At 40.8% G+C, this 23,333-nt stretch overlaps 3 protein-coding genes across 3 annotated transcripts; 2 read left to right on the forward strand and 1 right to left on the reverse strand.

The window, feature by feature from the left end:
- Window positions 1-334: 334 nt before the first annotated feature.
- Window positions 335-5,455, forward strand: si:ch211-171b20.3. The gene is made up of 7 exons (XM_031750098.2): window positions 335-708; window positions 791-836; window positions 3,247-3,341; window positions 3,621-3,759; window positions 4,191-4,298; window positions 4,394-4,449; window positions 4,763-5,455. Exons 1-7 carry the CDS (start codon window positions 510-512, stop codon window positions 4,900-4,902), a joined length of 783 nt encoding a protein of 260 aa, XP_031605958.1. The 5' UTR covers window positions 335-509; the 3' UTR covers window positions 4,903-5,455.
- A 6,629-nt stretch (window positions 5,456-12,084) lies between these two features.
- Window positions 12,085-17,168, forward strand: LOC116328349 (somatomedin-B and thrombospondin type-1 domain-containing protein). Its single transcript, XM_031750117.2, has 5 exons — window positions 12,085-12,714; window positions 13,658-13,852; window positions 13,991-14,069; window positions 14,659-14,835; window positions 16,714-17,168. Exons 1-5 carry the CDS (start codon window positions 12,489-12,491, stop codon window positions 16,829-16,831), a joined length of 795 nt encoding a protein of 264 aa, XP_031605977.1. The 5' UTR covers window positions 12,085-12,488; the 3' UTR covers window positions 16,832-17,168.
- Window positions 17,169-17,294: 126 nt separating this feature from the next.
- On the reverse strand, window positions 17,295-23,037 carry terf1 (telomeric repeat binding factor (NIMA-interacting) 1). The gene is made up of 10 exons (XM_031750115.2): window positions 22,806-23,037; window positions 22,303-22,386; window positions 21,761-21,888; window positions 21,320-21,406; window positions 21,056-21,205; window positions 19,525-19,634; window positions 19,412-19,435; window positions 17,997-18,094; window positions 17,807-17,880; window positions 17,295-17,708 (listed from the first exon to the last, which is right to left on the reverse strand). The coding sequence occupies exons 1-10, from the start codon at window positions 22,987-22,989 to the stop codon at window positions 17,547-17,549; spliced, it is 1,101 nt and encodes a 366-aa protein (XP_031605975.1). The 5' UTR covers window positions 22,990-23,037; the 3' UTR covers window positions 17,295-17,546.
- Window positions 23,038-23,333: the final 296 nt, after the last annotated feature.

Below are 23,333 nucleotides of genomic sequence, written 5' to 3' on the forward strand. Positions count from 1 at the left end.
GGTTGTTTGGTATTTACGTGTGGGTGTGGTTGTGTACATTACTACTTAATGTATTAGTAGAGTCTATTTTTTTTTTGACACCCAGGGAGATAACTACATAAATTGGTTAGTTCTGAAGGACACAATTTTTACAAGTGTAACTAAAAAGTACATGTGAAGGCAATTTACTGCATTGATCAAATAATTGTGGGCTAGCTGTAGCCTGTATGGATAAGGGCTGAATAATTTTTTTTTAATTAGGTATTATAGGACAGTATTTGGGTACATTTTTATTACCTAACCTGGTTAGGAAACACAGAAAGCTAAATATAAAAAAACCGATGCAGGCGAATTTTGAAGCCTGTTTCCATGGTGACGTGATGACTCGCTAGCGTTGTACCAGAGTGAGCTGCAGCGTAGCACTGCTGCTCAGGGATAACCGGTTTTAACCCATGTTCCGTTAGCTGTGTCGTAGCTGTGCATAGCACTAAGGTAATGTCTGAAGTAGATGTTCGTGCGGCTGCTCCATCATGATAACTTGCCAGTTAGACCCGTCGATAATCACCGTAAAGGGGCTAATATCCCGGGAAAGCTCGAACTGCGGGCGGCGCGGCCCTGATGCGGTTGGATATCCGACATACAGGAACTTGAGGATGGGAGCAGGTGGAGGGCAAGCGGCTTTAAGGCAAAGTCAACCAAGGAAATTTCCTGTTATACAACCTTTGAGCAGTGAGTAAGCGTGCTCCATAAATGTGCCAGATTCATTCAAACAGCTAGCTTAACGGTCTGTAAAATGCTGCCTGTGTTGTAGAGTCCAGGGACGGGAAACCTCAGCTGACTGGCTTCATAATTGGAGGGTAAGCTATGTGAATATTTTGGAAGCTATAAAAATACTACGCCACAGATATAATAAAAGAGATGTTCTCACAGTGTTTCACACCCGTTGTTTTTAACCACTATGCTAGTACAGACTGAAAGAGAGTGGGTAGCATTACTGTTTCTGTGCCAGGCTTACATGGAAGACCCGAACTACTGTAATCCAACGTAATTAACACGCTAGATTAATGTCTGCCTGTTTTTATTTCCACACACTGTTCCGCTCCTGTGTTTCTTTTTTTACGCTTTTTTTACCCATTATGCAAATAAGGGAGGCTGGCACCTACTTATTGGCTACTCCACATCTCTCAGCTTGATCAAAAATACATAAAAATACATAAAGATACGATTGCAAACATAAAATAAGACAAATTAATACGGAAGTTCCGTAAAAACAAATGTAAACAATTGCATGGGGATGCAAATAAGTACAAAGGAAAACGAATACACCAGAAGTAAACCATTAATGGATATTATTATTGTTATTATTATTAGATATTATTTATAGATAACCATAAATAATTCCTTCCTGGGTTCCATATCCAGCCCACAACATGAACCATTTATTTCCTTTATAGAGCCCTGTTTTAGGGTGAGTATATTAAGGTATTTTACATGATAAAAGATCCAAGAATTATACATAAACGACTGGTGCTTATATAACTGAACACTCTTTGACTCAAGCCTCATTACATAATCACACTCACATTCATACAAGCACTGAGGACCTTGTCTAACATTCACACACAGTCACCCTGATGGATGCATTGGGGGTAACTCGGAGTCCAGTATTTTTTCCTAAGGGTAAGGATCCTTGCAGGACTTGCAGACTGGAAGAGCAGAGAAGTGAACCACTGACCTTCTGATTGGTAGATGACCCACTCCCTGAGACAAGGTCGCCCTGAATATAATGCTCAATAACACCAAGAAAATGTCATATTTTTAAATGAAAAGCCATACTTTTTTGCATACTGAATAGGAAATACTGTCAAGACATTGCAAAATAATGATTTGCTAATGAAACTTTATTGTAAAAGAATTGCCCATGTGCAGAAATTACAGAGCTGCAGATTTCAGCTGTCAGTTTTTTAATGTGGAAACTTTTCACCCTGTGCTTCCTGAATTGCTTACTGTAAGCCGGACTGGTTTGATCTGTATTTCATATGTAGCATATGGCCAGAGTGTTCCTACATCATCTCACCAGGACTGAGATGCAGTGACTGTGCCGGCTACTCTATTAAACACAGAATACCAGCTGGCTGCTTCCTCTCTAGATAGTTCCCTGCAGTGAAACTGTGCTTTGGTTCATTGTACTGCTGAAAAATGAAATTAGCTCTTATTAAGTTGTGTCCAAAGCATATGGCATTACGCATATGCAAAATGTGGTAATAGCATTTTGCACGTCCTTGTTCAAGATCCCTTTTGTTTTGTAGAAATCTTCTACTGGACCTGCTTGAAGGGCAGTGTATGGACTCCTCCAGTATATCTTCATTTCTACTACATTTACAAATGTTCTAACTTTCAAGTCTAAATACCTTGATCTGCCCACAGTACATTTTCCAGTCCTCCCTTTGTCCAATGTGCTCTTTCCCCCTTTCTAATCTGTTTATTTTATTGGCTAGTCTCAGATTTAGCTTTTTCTTTGTACTTCTGCCCAGAAGACCAGATTCACGAGTCACCTCTCGACCATTATCCAGTTCAGGACCCATGAGGCATCCCTGCTTCTCATGCTAGGGACTCATACACTGGCCTATTTTCTTAGTCATTTGAAGGGGTCTCTCACATATTTTTATTGAGGTTGGTGTTAGCTGATGCTGTTGAGCGAGTTATTGGTATGAGAGTACCACAAACTGTTGTATGAAATATTGTTTTGTTTGACAATTTTCCATACGGGAAATCACAAAAATACTGTGACAAGTTTCAGAGGGAAGCTTGTTTTTTAAAATTCATATTGAGACTACAGTTGAACCCACAAAGCAGACGCTCAGCTTTAGCACAGTGCTAACATAATTATTGAAAAAGGGGGTTTTCTAATCACCATTCAGCATTTTAACATGATAAAACCATTAGGGAACACAGCATGCCACTCGACAGTGGAAGTAATGGTTGCTGAAGGTGGGGCTCCGCTACGCCTACGCTGACTTTCCATTACAAATCAGTAATGGAAAATTATCAGTGAATCGTAAGTAATTCATGATGATCTGATTAATCATAAAGATTGTTACTGAAACCATCTTTATTTGATTTAATGTAAAAATAAAAAAGTGTTTCTTTATAAAACTTTGACATTTGTTAGTGCCATGACATGTTTTTGTTTTTTTCTAGGTGGCATTCAACTATATAAAATATAGAATCCATGTGTGCTGATATATTTTTCTCCAATTTTTCTAGGACGCCTACTTTAACCAAAGATGACAAGCTGGAATTGCAAAACACCGACCCAGAGAGGGATCTCAGCGGGAGGCGCTTTCTGTTAGACAGAAAATGTAAGAACTGCAGAACAGGAGACAGCCTTATGTTAACAAAGCTGAGAGGAAACTAAGGAGTTTCTTCTTACTTCCCCACTCAAAATGGGCTGAATTTAAATTTGTGGCATGGGGTTTGTGTTAACTGACTGCCAGCAGGTGGAGCTGTTGTCTTACATAGTTTCTATAGGTCTCTTTCCATTGACTCCAAAGTGGGACATTAGATACTTGCAGGAAACTTATAGATATAACCTGACAGTGGAATTAATGCAGAGCAATTTTCATATTCCCTTTTTTAAGGTGTGATGTTAGAGAGGACCAAAACTGTGATTCCTCCACTGCCAAGAGACTACCATGTGCACAGACCTGGTAACCTCCCATCCTTCAGCCTCTCCAAGGAGCTTTCCCACACCCACACAGGGCGACCCTTCACCCTGGGGTAACCTTTGGATTAACATCTTTTGGGCAGCTTATTGTAGCTGGAATTTCTTTTAAAAAGCATATTTCATGAGACAGCTGCACAGATATTAGTTATTATACCGAGTCACAGTCTCATGCAGGGTATGACAGATAACGTGAAGAAAGAGAAACAGCAGCCAGATAAAAGTATTGTTTTGACACGCATGCATTATCTGTCAGAAAAAAAGAAAAGCTCGAGCAGATTGCTTTTAATGTTTAATTTTCTGGCAGTTCAAAGGCGATTATAGCTAGAACTGAAAATCATTACGCTGCACAAAAAATATTATCTCAATAACAAATTATTCTCAGTCTTCTATTTATGGGAAAAGTGGGGTTTGATGGACTGAAGCTTTGTAAAATGTCAGCTCTGCGTTTCATCTACTCCTTAATGTTTTTACTTACGTCTTCCAGGTACCCTGAAAGCTATAAACTGAACACAAATCCAGCCGTCCTCATTCCCTCCGCTTTAGTCCTCAGTGGCAGAAACACCTTTTCGGTTGAGAACTGCAAGCTCGGCAGGTATTTTGGCTTTTTAAACAAAATGTGACCAAGCCAGTGTTGTTTTCAGTTATTTTTCAATGCAGCCAGCTCTGTTGTCCTTGTGTCGTCTGTAGGCCCAAGGTGAAATATCCATCCTCCAACGTAATGACTGTTAAAGACAATCAGAAAAGTGAGTTCATTTCATGCTTTGACTTCATTCTCAGCCTTAACACATCAGGTCCACATGTACTGCCTTTACAGCACACTTAGTTTTGAAGTGAAAAAACAAACAAAAAGCATTTTTCCTTTTAGTTCAGTCCAGTTACACCAAAAATACCAGGTTAGTTTTTTGTGTTTTTATGTAACATGTGGCATATTATTCAAGAGTTTATCTCTAATTAAGATTATTATTACTTAATGACAGGGAAATATGTGCAGGATATTTAGAGATTAAATATGCCCTGTGCTTCTCTCCATCTCTTTCCATTTCTCTCCCCACACAGGCCAGTCCTATCCGGACCCAGTGGTCGGAGCCTCTCGCTCTTTCATCCACAGGATATCTGAGCTGTCCTCTCTGGAGGGCGAGACGGTGAGGCAGGAAAAGCTCAAGAAAATGAGAAAACCTCGAAAGCCTCCATCCTGACAATCACCTCCTTCCCAGTCACACTGGTCGAGGTTAAAAACATTCGAGTCTGTGCCAACGACGGAACAGAATAAACCACTTAGGGCGCCATGTTCATTTCAGTGGCTCGTTCTGACTGCTTGTTTGTCCTCGGTGATATTAGTTTGCTGCTTGGTATGGCTGGTGGTTACATTCTGGGATTCATGATTACATGTAGTAGGGACTTGCTGCAACAATAAATGCCGGTGATGAATATTAAGTAAACATTTTCCAGTCTGACGCACAGCTGTCAGTAGTTTCCCACCCAGCACCTGCATGCAGGATATTTAATTTAGCTTTCTAATGGCTCTTGTGTAATATGGCCATATTTCTTTCTGTATCATCTGTATCATATTTCATACGGTGTCCAGCTTTGGCCTCATCGTTACCACAGTGTTTCAGACATACAGCATATCTAAGCTTTGTTAAGTAAGTGAAATATTGACATATATAGTAAATAGTTTAGCAAAGCCATTATTGTGCCTTGTTAACTGTCTTCCTGAAATTAAATAAATTTATTTTTGTTATTTTGAGGACCTTCCTTCATGTGTATAGCTTTTTTTTTCACCACACAAGTTAATATGTGGACCGTCACACCACTTTTTGGCGCATACACTACATATAGACCACTACAATTAGCAAAGTATGCATTCCATATTTATGAAACAGACACAAAACTGCCCCCAGATCCGAGAATGTGGTGCTGTCCCACACAACACAGTGTTTTGCTGCTGAATACTCTTGTTCATTGTATTTGACATCAGCCATGCAACGGGCTTTTTGTGTAGAGAGAAATTGGGACGTGTGTGGAAATATGAGTCTTTTTGAATAGATATAATAAGAACTGGTCCTAATGCTATTTTCTACAGCCATCTATACTGGAGATTTGTGCAGTATCTTGCTACATATTTGAACCATTAATTCATTACTTGAACTATTTATAAGTTTTGGCCCTTTGGTGGAAGTAAAGGTTGTGAAAATATCACATCTGACGTCATTTTAAAGTTTCTTTACAACCCTTTAAAATTTAATCTGATTAAATTTACTTGGCTCTGTGTGTAAATAAAGACAGAACAAGAAAAGAAAGAATTAATGGCTGAAATTGTTTTTCCACTAATCGCTGATGTGTGTTATCACGCCGCTACAGCTCTCCTCCGCGTCACCCTGTGCCAATCAGAAAGACGCAGGGGAAACAGCTGAGATGAAGTTCTGTCACTGAGATCATTTAGTGCTGAAAGTGACAGATGAAGGCTTCTACGTAGTCTGGTATACATTTAAGTGAGAGTTTTTGTTTCACTGTTATTGTTTTTTTCTCATTTTGGCATTTCTGCTGGATTAAACAAAGCAGCGAGGGAGAGGAGAAGAAGCCATCATCAAGGATATCAGTCAGTATGTGCGCTCTGAAACTCAACTGTCAACTGTGTTTAATTTCAGGGAGTGTGTGCCTAAGCTCCCTATTAAATGGCACTGAGATGTTGTCAAACGTCAGGCTCTGTTTGCGTCCCTCCCTCCGCCGGGATTGTGAGGTGTGCATTTCAGGGGCACACAGTGACCTAGAAACACAGAGCCATCCACTTATTCATACCAAGTGAAGGGGGCGCATGAATGCCCAAATGGAGGCCGGGGCTCCCTCTTCTTGCAGGGTTTTTAGCGTCCCTTTCAAGTGTAGTGAAACAAAATGACCTGGAACAAACAGTCAACAATGAGGTCTTTAATAGGAGCTGTTCTGGGGCCTGCCCACAAGTGGTTTATCGTTTCACTGTAGTTCCACAGAAACCTTGAACAAACGAGACGGTGCTGAATCAAAAGTTCAACTGTCACTTAAGTCAAGGATCCGATAATGACAAAAATGCCAATTCATTTTATCACACAAAAGGCATGAAAACGTCAGATACATGTTTTATGAAAAAAAGCCAGGTTGTGTTACTGTTTCACCTGACTTGACATTGTGCCAGTTGACTCTATCAGCAGGGATCGGAGAATGTAGCCTGTGTGCCAACACCTCAGATCAAAAATCTCCCAAATATGCTGTGCTGCTATATAAATTTTGATGGGACAAAGTTTCCTCGAAACAGTTCAGGAGACTCAGATGTAAGTTTTTATTATTATTCACTGTGGCTGACTTGATAACACATGTTCTTGCTGATCATTTTATCATCCCACTTCTGGTACTGTCCTTAAACTATGTGCATTTTTATACTAGAGAAAAAAATGTGTTCATTCCTTTTATTCATTCAGATGTGGTGCATTTTTACTTTTTGCTTACAACTCAGCCTTTTGACCTTCACGATGCTGCAGTCATGACTCGGTATAACATAGACAGATGCCAGAAAAAGACTTCGAGGCCACCGAGATAGACAGGCACCAAAGATAGGCTCCGAGGCCACTCTTCATGCTGAACAACAGAGTCCTTTAGTTTGAGCAATTTAGGACTTTTCTGACAGAGAGGAAGAAACCTTGTGCTAACATCGTTATTAGGTATGAGATGAAAAGAGCCAGCTGGAGTCTGTGGACAAGCACAGTGCTTTTTTATATTGAAAGTGTTGATCATACTGTGCACAACAAGTTTCACTTCGTTTGTATACTCTGGGCCCCGTGTGTCTGGATTAGCATAAAAAAGGAAACATGTCTGGTAGTCTGTAGTTTGTCAGTGGCCTAAAAATTATGTCTAAGGATCCTAAAAGACAGTTACACAGTGATAAAAAAGAGGTCAAATTTTTTTTTGTCTTTTTCAGAGCATCTTATAAGAAAAACAACAACAATAACAAACTGGAGTAATTTTATCATTTCAAAATGTTTTGCACACAGGTTGTTACAGCTGCCAGGTCAGGTGACATTTGTTTATTTTCATGTCATCAATCTATCCTACTAGAGTGATCTGTTATTCACAGGCATCAGTGAAATTTGACATGTTTGGTAACGATATATACAGTATATATATATGTATATATATTTACACACTTTGCCCTTGACAGAGAAACACACGCATGCATGCGCACTAGCCCTATGCGACATTTAACGATGTGATTTATGAAATCTACCCTGATAGCTCCACCCTGCCACCTAGCCATTATCATTACTCGAAGCGTCATCTCTCTCAGGGGCAGGGCTCGGTTTCACTCCCCACCCACACATCTTGAGTCGTCTGCCCGCTGCTACTAATGTCCGCATTGATTTACATACATATGGATCCATATGCCAGGTGAGGTGACTCATGAGGGGACAATTATCAGTGACGATGTCAGGATCAGGCAGGAGAAAAACTTTCATCAATATCACATTCTCTGATGTCATTACACTGGCAGCTCTCCAAGGCCAGCCAGCTTGTAGAGCCATTGCTAGAGTGTCATCAGTCCTCTCCGGGGCCTACCGCTGGATCCGTAAACTATCCAGCAGTAATGACCTGTAATGAATGGAGAATCATTAGAAGGATGTACAAAACGTCTTGCCATAATAGACGCTGTTGTAAGTGCGACATGAAGAGCAAGGCTCACTGGGTGTTTGCACTGTGCCCTTTTAAAAACTTAAAAGTGTGATTTGGTGACTCGTCCTAAGTCAAACACCAAACTTCTCAACTCATTAAATAATAACTCAAGCCACTGTGTGGCACAGATGCATACATAATCCACAAGAAATAGGATAAAATGCCCGTGCATGGATGAACTCAAGTTACAATGAAGGAAACTACAGAAACTCAGTTACATAAGAACAGATAATAAGAACAGACGGTGCAAAACACTCCCGCACTTGGAAAACCACCCAAATGTACAAATGTAGACGTGAAAGAATGTGCTATAAATTGAGAAGATAATAGACAAAGGCTTCCATTCATGTGGGAGGAACTGACTGTACTCATCAGGAAGAAAGAAACTCGAACTAATTATTTCGACCAGCTCTAATCAAATATTCTCTAAGAACAAACATTTGGGGGTTTTTTTTTTTGCTTTGATTTTACTTTTGTGTTTTTTTCTATAGAAAGGCTTAAAAATACAGTTTCTGTGCAACACAGAGAAAGCATTTTCTTAGTCATGGATGACATCATCTTTACGACACATGCCATCGTGTAAAGGTAAATTCTAGTATTTGTCAACCAGAGCTTTTGATGGCAAGAAACTTTTTGAAACTATGGCAACCCAGGTCAAGTCTTCCCTTGAGGAGAGCCAGTTTACATTCCCCATATAGATGAGACGAAGCTAGGGTTGACCCTTCTACCTTCCCACCGCAAGAAGGGGAGGACAGCAGACTTTCATTTATTACTAAATCAATCCTTCTTTGTATCTCCTTCTATCTCTGCTCTTGCCCCAAATGAAGGGGATGGATGACGCAGCAACTTGCGACACTGTTTGAAGATCATAAATATGCTCAATTACTGTTCCCCGTCTTGAGAAATATTAACCGATGTACACTAAGATGACTGGGTGTGTTGCTGTAAGGCTGATTGTCTCCGACAAATGAGCAGGAAGGGCAGGAGGTCCATGGCTGGGAGCCTGTCAGATGGAAAACACACATGCTTTGATGTGCGCTTCCTTCATGCTGAGGCTGATGCTGCTGAACGTCTTGCATCAGTGGACGGATCAAATCAGCACTATAGTTGGACTTTATGAGAAAGCAAATGGTTAAAAAGTAAGAAACTTCACAGCTGGGATTATTTATTGTGTTTAATATTTGTAGATTTAACTTTAACGTACTTTAACTTTAACTTAACTTTAACGTATACTGATTCAGACACTTGCTTCTTAGCGATGCCTCTGCTGATGATTATGGTGGAGATGAAGGCTATTACTGTCGCTTGACCTACCTGCTCCATACCATGAAGAATAATCAAAGGACCCAGCCAGACCCCCTTGTGAAAGATTATTTTTCAAGACAGCGAAGTATCCAGTTATTACTAATGTCTACTTCTTCAATAGCAGGAGGCGTGAGGAGGCCTCATTTCCTGCTGATGCTCCCTGCAGAGGCCCCATTTGTTGGCCGTAATAATATGGAAGAGGCTGAGCTTCTTCAGCAACAGTAACAGTCAGCCCCCCTGGAGCATATAAGTAAAAAATGTTTTTTGTCTGCCCTCTCCAATTTGTCGTCATCAATCAGCAGCAGCATTAGAAATCCTTGCCATATATTGTGTAGCCCTCCATCATGCCATTAAAGAGGGCACGACTGGGCTTGTCCTGCATTATAGAGTTGATTGTCTTTCATTTCACATTGAGGAGTTTCAGTTTTTACTGAAGAATTATGAATTGTGCATTATATTAACACTACACTCTGGTTTGTAAATAATGCAAACTGGAGCTCCGATGCAACATACAGCGCTGTGAAAAAGTATTTGTCCTCCTAAACCTAATAACTGTTTGTGCCACCTTTGGCAGCATGAACTGCAATCAAGCGTTTGCGATAATGTGAGTCTTCTGCATCACTGTGGAGGAATTTTTGACCCATTTGTCTTTGCAGAATCGTTTGAATTTATCTACATTTGGGGGTTGTTTGAGGTCATACCAAAGCACTTCAATTGGAATTATGTCTGGACTTTGTTTAGGCCACTGCAAACCCTCTTTTTGTTTTGTTGGGCCATTCAGAGATGGACTTGCTGGTGTGTTTTGGATCATTGTCCTGCTGCTTAAGCTGAGGGCTCTTGAGCTTTAGGCCATGAACTGATTTCTCCTTCATGATCATCTGGGAAAGAGCAGAATTCATGGTTCCATCTATTATAACAAGCCTTCCAGACTTGAAGCAGCAGAGCAGCCCGAGACCGTCATATATTCTTTTTATAAAATGCTCGAAATGTCTCGTCATACCACAGAATATTTCCTCAGAGGTCTTGGGGATCATCAAGATGTTTTTTGGGAAATGTGAGATGAGTTTTTTTATCCTTTTTGATCAGCCGTGGTTTCCTACTGGGAACTCTGCCATGGAGGACATTTTATCTTTTTATTATTGTTGAATCATGAACTCTGACCTTGACTGAGGCAAGTGAGGCCTGAAGTTCTTTTCGTGTTGTTCTGGGTTCTTTTGGGAGCGCCTGGATGAGTCGTTGATGTGTTTTTGGATTGATTTTGGTAGGCTGGCCACTCCTGTGAAGGTTCACCACTGTTTCACATTTTCTCACTGTGGTTTTCTGGAGCCCCAAATCCTTAGAAAAGTCTTTGTAAATCAAAATATTTGGTTAATGACAATTAATTTATGATTTAGAAGTGGTGCAACTACTTTGTCATACATGCCCAAGTAGGTTTGGACAGGTTGTTTTCCTTATTAATAAATAAAATAATCAGTTAAAAACTGCATTTTGTATTTACTCAGGTTATTTTTTTTACTTATATTATAATTAGCGCGATGATCTGAAACATTTAAGTGTTACAAATATGGAAAAAATAAGAAATCAGGAAGGGGGCAGATAATGTTTTCTTAGCATTGTATTTAAATGCTTTTTCATGTTGTATGCAGTTTATAACAGTATATAACAGTTTATCAGGGATTGGTAAAAGGAACAGTCACATATTTTGGGAAATATGACTCTTTGTTTCCTTGATAAGACTGATACCGCTTTCTTGTTTGCCTTCATAATATGACCTACAACCAGTAGATGGTTATCTTAGATAAGCATAAAACTGGAAACAAAGTCAAGAAGGAATTAGCTTCCAGCATTTAGGAATTGAGTAGTGCATTAAAAGTCTTTGTTTTTGTTTAAAACAAATAGCACACATGTTCAGAATTGCAGGAAACAACTGCACGCATAAAACAATTACCTTATTTATGGCTGAGCTCAGGGGAAGCTGATATGTAGATTTTTTTGACAGCCTCTGACCCAGTGAAGCTAATCTTTAGTCTACATAAACCTCACAAACAAAACAAACACAGAGACAAAATCATACCCGAACGGTTTGGATTTCTGCTGGATTACAGGAACTTAAGGGAAAGAGAAAAAGGGAGAGAGGTGAGAAGGGGACGGTGTAGAACAATTGATTGGAGACCTGCCAAATTCTCACATTCCTCCCTTTCTTTTGGGACTCGGAAACCTGGGGTGGCAGAAGGTCACAGGTATTCTGAAGAAAGAGGGTCAGAAAAAAGGTAAACAAGAATAAGGCAGGTAAGAAAGAGGCAAAAAGGAAAGAACAGAGGCGGGATGGTAAAGCATGCATCACCAGCTCACCCCTCCCTTGTCCTCATCGTCTCCTCCCGAGTGTGATCGACTGGAGGGAGGTGCTCAGCTGGGAACGGGGAGAGAGACACCAGCTTTGAGGAAAGGCAGGCACACACAACACGAACGCCAGTGCTGGAATTGGGTGTTTTGTACTGTGGGTTGCACTGCAGACCTGTTTCTGGAGGGAAACTGAAGGGCTGGACACAGGAGACGGACACAGGAATTCCAGGTCACAAGGGCTCCTGTGGCAGAGCTCAGTCCTGGCTGGGTTGGGCTGGGCTGGTATTCCAACCTCTCCCTCTCACGGTCATGAGCATGAAAGAAGCAGAACCAGAGCAGGAGTAAACACAGGTAGAGACGTGTGTGAGCACAGCCTGGGGGGAAACCAAGAGGCTGGCATCTTACTTCAGGGGCTGACTTCTGGCCTCACTCCATCATGATGGGATTCTCTGTTGAGTTTGCCTGCTGGGTGCTGGTAGTTTTTGCTCTGGGTGAGAACCACCTGGTGAGTGGAGGTTGTTCGGGAAAGTGCTGCAGAGGCAGAGACACCAACTGTTTGACCACTGACTGGAGGATGGACCGTGTGCACGGCACATGCTACTGTGATGAAGGCTGCGTCAGAACTAAAGACTGCTGCTTTGACTACTTCACAGAGTGTCCAGGTGAGTGATGAATGGATGGAACTGTTTGTTTTTTGGTTCGCACCTTAACTTTATGATACCCGACCTCTTGCTATCTTCTGAATCTATCGTCCAGAAGATAAAACAAGACAAATTATCACCACTATCTGGTCATTAGTGGGCTGCTTATCACACAACATACCTCTAATGAGAGAAGTGGCATGGGCGGATGCTTTCCACATTTTCCCATACATGTTAAATTGTGTGCATTTAACTTCAGTCCTTTCCAGCTCTTCTGTGTCTTTTGTTGTTTTCTTCAGCTTCTAACATGGTGCAAACCTCACATAATCTCTGATTTTGTGTTCCTTGCATGTGTCTCACCTGCCGCATTACAAAAAATGGCAATAATCAGCACACCAAATAACCCCAGCAGCTCTGAGCCTAACCTCATTTCAGTGGGCTGGCCCACATAATGGAATTAGTACAAATATTTTAAGAATGTGGTTCTGTCAATCAGTTGTAGCGATAACAGCTACAGTCAAACAAGCTAGGCACATTTAATATGTGTTATGGGCCAGTAGTGACTAAATGTGAATGTTTAATACGTCAAAGTGGAATCATAGAGCAGGCACAAAGAAAAAAAATCACAGGACTCGGTCACTGATTGAGCGGCGCACTTGGCACACTGTCAGAATACTTGTAGCAGAGCAGGAAGCACTAATTCCACAAGTCACAATCGATGCTTCATTAATCCAAAGTTATTTCCTGGATATTGAGTCACATTCCACTCTTCCACTGGAATATTATAATTATTCATCCCTTAAAGAACAATGGTACATCTTACTGTCGATGGGAATTGTAATCCTGGCACAAAAGCTAAGATCTTAGGGAGTCAGTCTTTGGTTTAAATGCAGTTTAATTGTTTGCTGCAACAGAGGATTTCCTCTAATAACGTTTCTCTCTTGATACTGGTGCCAACATCCAGCTCAGGACTGTGTTGTGAGCGACTGGAGCTTTTGGAGCGGCTGTGCCAAACCCTGCCAGCCTTCGGTGCGAATCCGTGTTCGTCACATAGAGCAGCAGCCCCACAACAGTGGCCAGCCCTGCCCCGGTCTTGAGCAACGAGCTGGCTGCAGGGAATACAGAGACCACCAGGGTAGACACTGTGGCTTCAACTCAGGTATGCAACCAGATGAACACTCTCTGGTTTTACAGCATGAACATTTTTGTGTGTGTGTGTGTGTGTGAAGTTGCATGCATATTTTCTTGCATTTGATCCTGTTTTCTAATTCATAGATGATCTGGTTTCTCTTATCAGGTCCTGCATTCATCACCAGCATGGCGTTTGCCAAGGGAAGGCCCAAGCACGACAGCTACGGAAACCCCCTAAACCCTGGGTAGGTTTCATATCATGGTACTATAAAGCCTGCAGACGCTCTCTGAAACTGCACAGACCTCAAAAATCTTTGAATTCAAGAGTTGAAAAGTTCATGAATGCTTTCAGGGGAAAAACCTCTTTTTTGTGCTTTGTATCACAAATGAATTTGAAAGGAGATAACAGCTCAACGTTTTCCTACCAACGAGCTACCTGTAGGTGTTTGCCCACCTGGCCTTCTGTCTACAGACCATTAAACATAGCGATGCTGAAAGACTGCCGACAATCCTTTGAAATTAAATACTCAAGGCTGTCACATGAAAAGCGCATACACAAAAGGTTGGGATGACAGTAGGTGCGGTATTGCGAGCAGTTCAAAGCATCTATATGCTTAATTATTGTTATTCCTTTCATAAGAGCTGTGGCCCTGCTACTGGGGATAAAGTGGGTTTTTCTTTTTTACTGATCAGTAATTCCCAATATCGCCTAATGATGATGCCTCGATGTCCCTCTCCTGTGCGTTAAAGGTTTATTTTGTTTGAATTCTATTGTCTCAGTATTCCAGGATTTACTTTGTTCACCTTCATTACTCTAATCCTGTCCCCCTTTAGGTTTTGTGTGGAATTCAAGCTAGAGTCACGGACGCCCCACTGTACTGTGGAGAACCGGCCCCACACACTGTGGATGCGCTACATAACAGAGGGCTTTAACGTGTGTGTGGCATGTGAACCTCCTGCCATGCGAAACAATACCAGCAGCTGCCAGGGAGACGGTCAGGAATCAGACAAGTATGCAGTTATCGGCCATTTTACATGTGTTTTTCCTGCAGTCCAGATATATTTAAACTGTTTGGCTGTTTACCAAAACACATTTAATTTACAGCTGACTGGTCTAAAAGGGCAGACTCTCAGCTTTTATTCTTATTTTTTACAAACTGAAGGAACATTTAGGAATGGTGGTTATTTATTATATAGCCCCCTTTTTCTTTAGGGACCAAAATATCTGACTGAAAAGCTGCTTCATGGACAGATGTGGGCTTCTCGGCTTATTTTTTGAGCAATTGTGAAGGTAAAATATCTGGAAAAATTCCAAGTGTAGCATTTGCATTTGAAAACTGTGGGTTTGAACCCACGACTTCCAGATTTCAGTGGGCAAAGATGCTCTAAAGACTGGTGAAACACATCATCCATAGGCTGTTAAAAACCTGTGACAGAGGTAGAACTTTAGAAGTGGTGAATTTTTAACAGAGAGATAATAACTCAATGGTGTGCTCAGCAAAATAAAAAGGTAAGATTTTCAATCGATAATTAAATAATTGTAGATGATTAGATGATCCTTTCCATGGTAAAGAAACACCCCTCATAACATTTTGATGCATGCTCAATCATCCAGGTAAGTAAATCTCCAAAAGTTGATTCTTGTTCATCTGGATGTAGCGTTTTCAGTGGGAGAAACGTCAGGCCAGGACTCTGCAGTCTATTTACACCTACAGGGCAGTGGACACTCTTCCAAGGATGAGGATGTTCACATCCTGAACAGGGAGGAACGCTGGTTTGAGCGCGGAGTCAAGGAGGCCATTTACGTGAAAAGGGAAAGACCATCTCTGAATCAAGGAGGGGGCCTAAGGGTACATCTGTCACCATCTTACAATGCTGTGCTTGCAGCCATTCCCCAACTCTCTGTGAATAGTAGTCATGGCCATTGATCAGTGGTTGTTGATCATGAGAATTTGCGTAACTATGATGAAGGAACTGACCTCCCAGCCCATTGTTCCTTCAGTGGGCTGGTTTCAGTCATTACGCAAATGTACTGTTTATAAGATTGGGGAAACCTGCAGTCGGCTGAGACTGAAGAAGTCACTTGGATGAGTGACGAAATGTTTTTCCCACTGAAAAAGCTACATCCAGATGAACAGAATCAACTTTTGGAGACCCCTCATAAAGCCCCAACCAAGTTGTGAACATTGCCCAGGGGCAGAAAAAAACATATTTAAACATCTAACAATACCAGACAAGTTGTGAAACAGCATTTGTTTGGACTAATGAAAGTATAACAAGTATATAAGAACAAGGAAAAGACTAAGAATGTTTCATTATTTGAAGCATACAGCAATACTTGCAAGATGGAAGACAGAATGAGCAGGGAACACAAACCAATCGAGCATGCACTTCACTTGCTGAAGAGCAAACTAAATTACAAAGAAACCCAAGGTCTAAACTAAAGGCCTGGAAAACCATCAGAAAGGAGGAAACTCATTAATGTGTGTGGCTTTCAGTCAGTCTGTCAACCATAACTAACAAAATCCTAAAAGGTAAACATTTCGGTTATGATTATGCTCACTTATCCAGTTTGAGCCCCTGAAAGGAGCTGGATTAAAGTTGAAAGTCTGCATTGAAATTGCATTGCATTTCAGATCTATTGCACTTCTGTACAGAGCCAAAGTTATGGAAATTGTGTTCCTGTCTACAAAGCCCTAACTGCACGATTTCACATAAAAATCTAAATCAGTTCATAAAACTTAAAACAGCTACAAAATGAGTCCACCTTCTGCTTCAACACTTAATGTGCCCTTGCCTTAAGCTAAGCAGTGTTGAGATCTTGTGAAATGACTATGTGAAACCATGTGCATAAAGTGGTATGAAACCAGTGGTTTAACTGCGTTGCAGAGAGACTGTGCTCCACTGGCAGGCGGTGGGGAACCCGCGGTGCAGCGGGACTTGGAAGAAGATCCAGAAAACTCAGCGGTGCGCCTGTCCTCAACAACACAGTTTTGTCTTCATCTGATCTGGATTTCACGTGAACATCTAAAAAACCAATCATCAGTGGGGAACCAGATGCCTCAACACATTGTCTATTAACACTAAGAAGAGGCCTAATTTTGCAGATATGTCTCTTAATATGGTCCAGATCAGAGTAAAGTATTTTTAAATAACAGATTTTCATACACATTAAAATAGAAAGACACTTGTACAGCATTCCACCTTTTCCTCACACACATTAAGCACACTTCCTTTTATTTTGGTTATAAAACAATGCTATTGTACTCTTTTCCAAATGTCTTGTCTTACACCTTATTTATCCAAAAAATGTGGCCTTAAATATAAAAAACTAAAAACTTTTACACCGTTTCCTGTGATTGCCCTCTGGTGGTATGACTTGGTGCAAACAGCAACAGCAAAGCACATACACTGACACGGTTAAGGAACTAACTCAGCTTTAGCTGGTCAGCTAAAAAAGACCAAATGAGTGAAATATACAATTATGTTTTACTGACACATTGTCAGATTGTTACACATTGTCAAATTTACCCAGTCACAGCAGACCAAGTTACCCAGATCACTGTTCTGTGCTTGAGCACCCTCTGGTGGTAAATTGTTTCAGTGCAAACACAGCAGAGCATGCAACTAAAACTATTTTAAAAAAATCAATAGAAAAATCAGGTGATTTTATTTACAGGTCAAATGCTACATTGTACGAATTAGAGAAGCTCTGTCTGTCTTTATCCCACTTCATGTGCCCTCCTTAGAACTCTCCAGCGGTCTTTGAGCATGGTGCCGGTGCGTCCTTCAAAGTCATAATCCATTAAGATACGAGACCACTTCCCCTGCCCGTGACGTTTAACACCATCCTTGAGGTACTTGTCCAGCTGGGAGGTCCATTTCTAGATAAAAAGGAAAAAACATAAACTCCTGCTTTCTATGCTTAAAGGAATATTTATAACTCCTTAAACTGATTTGTGGATTAATTGGTTCTACTTACTTGAGGGGGTTTTCTTGTTTTTTGTACCTTTTTTGTGTCTGGTGAATTTTCTGTCATCTGGGATAACTCTGATGCTGTAAGGTTTGAAATTAATTTACTTGTATTCAGGCTCAAATATAATGTGCTGGTAAATAAATTTCAAAAGAAAAATTCAGAAACCAATCAAAGCCACAAGAAAATTAAAACCCACCATTACTGGAGATTCGACGTAGAGAAAAATGATGCTTCTTGCATGTATCAGGCTTCCACACATCTGTATTTATGGTTGAGAGTAGTTTCCGCTTTGGTCTGTGGAAGAGTAATACAGTGCGACACAATTATTTCCTTAACCTACATGTGTAATTTAAGTGACCCTGAATGTGACATGGCAGTACTTCAGACACTGCGGATTTACTGGGATTTTCACAACCATCTCTAGAGAATGGTCCCAAAAGAGAAAATGTCCAGTGAGCGACAGTTCTCTGGGTGAAAATCCCTTAGGGGGGAATGGAAACATGGCTTTGAGCTGGTGGGAAACTATGCAGGACAGCAACTCTGAATGCACATCAAACGTCAAAGAAGATGCGCGACAGCAGCAGAAGGGCACACTGCACATCCTGATGGTGGGGGTCAGAATTTGGCACAAACAATATGAAAACACGGTTCAGGCTGGTGCTGGTGGTGTAGGGAATATTTTTTTGGCACACCTGTCCCCGGAAATAGGATTTATGCTTCTATGTGAAATCTATGTCACAGGTACACTAATCAGAAACCCCTCTGAAACTCACACCCCAACTATTTTGAGTGGCCTCTTGATTCCTCCTGTGCATTTCCTGCTACTTTTGAATGAATCAGTGAGAGAACAACAATCCCTGCGTCAATATATGGACTCTCAGATTGAATTCCTCGAGGGAGATTCCTTAAACTATCAGGACTGATGTGAGGGGATGTAAAAAGAAGTGGAAAAACTTCACCACGGACACATTTTTTTTAGCCTCTGGGGAAAAAACAAAACAAAAAACCCCAAAAGAAACTGGAAAAAGGGGACCCAGGAAGAGAAGAAGTGCTAGAATCATTTAGGCTGGCAGAGGATATAAAAGATCAGGACATAACTGTAACGCGTAGTGCACAAGTGTGAATGTCGGCAAAGGCATTGGCCACAAAAGTCTGAATCAGCCGTTAGTACCAAGCAAGCATTGTTACAATGCCACAGGCTGCCTGAATATTGCCATATGTCCATCCCTTTATGGCCACAGTACACCCATGTTCTGATGGCTGTGCCATGCCACAAAGCTCAGACCATCTCAAACTCATTTCTTTAACACGACACGAGTTCATTGTACTCAAATGGCCTCCAGTCACCAGATCTCAATCAAAGAGGCCAGCTTTGGGATGTGGTGGAACAGGAGATTCACATCATGGATGTGCAGTTAACAAATCTGCAGCAACTATGTGATGCTATCATTTCAATATAGACCAAAATATCAGAGGAATGTTTCGAGCACCTTGTTGAATCTGTGCCATGAAGCATCAAGGTGGTTTAGAAAGCAAAATGGGCTCCAATGCAGGACTAGCAAGGTGTACCTAATAATGTGTCTGGTGAGTGTTAAACATATTCTTACTGACCTGTGACATGTGGTGTTTCCTTTCCTGTTAGGACATAAATAAAGTTGAATATTTAGCATGAAGGAGAAGTCGAGTTTTACTAAATGGGCCTTTTCTAAAATACTACGACTTACTTTCTGTCCTCTGTGACATCACTGGCCTTCTTTGAAAGAGAGCTGTCCCGAGACCCCTCGTCCTCCAAACCTTCAGTTTTGTGTGAGGACTGCACCATCTTTGAAGCTGCCTGATGATCGGAGAGGTAGACATAACACAGACATTTAGCTCTGCTAATTTATGCATATAAATATTACCCTTTCATAAACTTCTAAAAACAACTAACTTTCTGGTCCAAGCACCGCTGTAATGAAAAGCTAAATTAATGAGGGCAGTCATTAGCATACCCTTCCAAGTACAGCCATCAAGAGGTCATCGGCTTGCGTAAATCATTCATAAAACTTTCCTGAATAAGCGAGTCTGTTAGGCCCTGAGGACGACTCTGCAGAATGCAGCAGTTTGCCCTTCCAACTAATTTGATGACAAATTGTCAATTAGCTATGACTGATAACGTCACATCAGCACCTTCAGTTGGTCTGAGCGCCATTACTCAGGAGGATAAGAATGTAGTTTCAGCACAAAAGGAGAAAAAAAGAGGAGGAGAAATGAATATCTGCAAAAATTTGTTTGTTAAGCATTGCCTGTTAACTACTGAGAAACTTTGGACACCTCATGTACACCCATCAGCAAGCCACAGCATTAAAACAGGCGCTGTGATTATCTCTTCACAACAATCCAGAGGTGCGATGTATCAGGCAGCAAGTGAACAGTCAGAGCTTGAAGTCCACGTGTCAAAAGCAGAAAAAAGTGGGAGAGCACAGATCTGTGGATTTTCTGATGATGGCCAAACTGTAACTGTTATGCAGCCCCAGAGTCCCCATAATGACTAGTGTCCACTGATCGGTGTATTTAGCAAAAAAAACCTTCCATCTCACAAAGAGTGGAAAAGGGTTTTTATACTTTTTTGGCTTGGACACAAATTTGGAGAGACAAGGCTGAGATGGTTTCGACATGTGCAGAGATGGAGGTATGTAGTGAAAGAGCATATGCAGAAGGTTGGTGTGACAAAAGATGATGCTAAAGAAAGGGTGAGATGATCTGTTGTGGTGCCCCCTAAAGCCAAAACCCAAAAGAAGTCGACAGCACTTTTTGCAAAACCCCCCAAACATTTCTAAGAGTTTAAAGTGAATTTTAAACTTACAACTTAGGAAATAAAATATTCAGCCTAGAACCTGAAACATAATACGTATAAATATATCTAGCCTAGTTTTTTAAGCAAATATTTTAAGTTACTCTGTGAACACAGTGCTGTATGACTTGTAGAAACTGAGTCTGTAGGCCTGACAAAGAACTTGTGAACTAAGGTTGGGATGGACTTCATGTTGGCCTTGATTTTAAATACACAAGTGACCTAGTAGGGCTTTAAATAACTGAGACACCTGAGAACCTGCAGGATTTAAAGGTTATTCTCAAAATTCTCAGAATTGTGATCTCAGTATTGACAGTGATAGTAGTGAGTGTGATTTTTCACATAGTTGAGGAGACCTGTCTTCCAATCTCATTTGGATACTGACTGTGACATAAAACACTCAGGTTCTGCAGGTGCTGTACCTTGAGAAGGTAGTCAGAGGGATTCTTCTCCAAATAGGCATCCAAGTAGGACTGGACTGTCTCCAGCAGGCGACTAAAACTGAAGCTCATGAGGAATGGGTGGTAAGTCTCCACCTGTGCAACTATTTTCGAAAGCTTAACTCTCAAACCCTGTTAAAACACATTAGTTGTTAAAATCGCTTAAAATCTGTTACTGAATAATTAAAACGTTCCAAAATTGACCTTTATTTTGAAAAGGAAAGGGAGAATAACTGCCATACAGACCTGTGGAAGTTCAAGGTTATTCCCAAACCACCTGAGGGCAGAGGAGGCTGAAGACCTTTCACCCTTCTCCAAGCAGACAGCAACAGACTAGGCACAGGGTAAATGTATGACGTTAGACTCAAAATCAATACAAGCAGCCAACATCAGGACTTAAACCGTGCTTATTTCATAATCAAAGTAATATGTTTAGTTCCCTCAAAGAGATTTTAGAGTCAGAGCTAAAGGAAAACCACCAGCACTGCAATGGATCCTGCTTTAACTAGTTTTGTTAATCACCGTTTCCTTTACTCAAGCATGATGCTCCTTTGTGTTCTCAAAATTGAAAAATGCATATGAGGTGAAACAAACTCTTTCCCTATATTGTTTGTAGCTCAATTACAAGTGAAGTAATCCCCCAAAGGCCCATACTGAGGCAGGAAAAACAAAACAAAACTTTATTACCTGTACAATCAAAAGGATGGCAACGTTTTTAAACAAACTTTCGTCTGCCACAGTGTTTTTGAGGTCTGACCAAAGTCTGGCAGCCGACATCAGAGGCATCACAGAGTCATCATCTCCAAACTGCACATCTGAAGAAAAACAGTGTTTTACAGGACAAGGAAACAGGAAGCCAACCAGGATGAAGGACAGAAAGATTCTGCTGCTGTTAAATCTTTTTTAGTAAAACAGTATAGCCCCAGCGGCCACTTTATTAGGCACAACTACTCAGCTCCTTGTTAACGTAAATATCTAGTAAGTAAGTAGTAAGTACATGGCAGAAACTCAATGCAGGTAGACACTGTCAAGATGGGATGTGGATGTAATAGGAGATTATGGATGTGGAGCTGACAAATGTCCACAAATCTAGGCCACGGAGAGTTAATGCGTCACTGGTGAAGAGACAGGTGGGTATATACATTTTTAATCAGTGATTTCCAACCCCTTTCTTATCTTTAATAGTTTTAATGTGTATTTTAATATAGGCTGGCATCATGTTTTCTTACCCAGCAGCTTTCCATGCATGACTCTTGCCAGGAAGTCACAGATCTTTGCTTTCTCATTTCTCTTAAGAGATAATTTCTGAATGGCTGAGGAAAAAAAGAAGAAGAAATGAAAAAAAAAAAAAATGGTGTTAGCCACAAGATTTTCAGAAACTTAAGGAAGACTTGCACATACAATGTATATTTACATGAAAGTTACCAACGAGAGGTTCTTCTTCTTCTCGTTTTTCTGAGTAAAGGTGCCAGTTGCATTTAACAACAACATGACAGGTCTTAACAGAAAACATAAAAAATACATAAAAATAGACCTGGCTTAAAGAGTTTCACCTCGAACGCTGTTTTGGCGTCTACTCCTTAAACATATTTTACGTGATATTTGGTTCTTTTATGTTTGTCCGTACCAACTTTTAAACTTTAACTAATGGTAAACTTAGGAAGCTGATCTAACACCACTGGAATAATCATAAATTTAGCATAAATATATGTAACCTAGGTGCCTCACTCACTCTGGAAAGCTGAGAGCGTTTCGTTGAATTCCTCACGTTTGCCCTCCTTAAAACGCCGACACAAACTTAGAAACATGAAGTCCGACATCCATCCTGTAGCTACGGCGGTAATGTGAGAAAAACTGACACTTTCATCATGGTTATTTACATCTGAAACGGTTCTGTTATTATTTTCAGCCGCCATGTTTATGTGTATTCCTGTTTTTCTTTTAAAAACACCCGCGCGCTCACCATTTACCAGCCAGTTTGAATTCGCTAATCGGACTGCAGCGCCCTCTGGCGTGCAGGAGGAGTAACTAAATATCAATATCACCTTGTTCAGATCGTGCCAAAACAACTTGAGGCAACTGCAAGTTGAAGAAGTTGTTCACTGCATTAAGTTTCCGTAAAGGGGCTGATATGACTCGTAGGGTAGTATTTAATTTTAGGTATATAGCAATTGTCAACCTTTTATGCAGTCAAACTTTGAAAACTTGCCTTCCGTACTGTGGAGCACATTTGAGTACAGAAAACTCACTGTCATGTTTA

Source organism: Oreochromis aureus, linkage group 9 (genome assembly GCF_013358895.1).
Source record: "Oreochromis aureus strain Israel breed Guangdong linkage group 9, ZZ_aureus, whole genome shotgun sequence".
Lineage (NCBI taxonomy): Eukaryota > Metazoa > Chordata > Actinopteri > Cichliformes > Cichlidae > Oreochromis > Oreochromis aureus.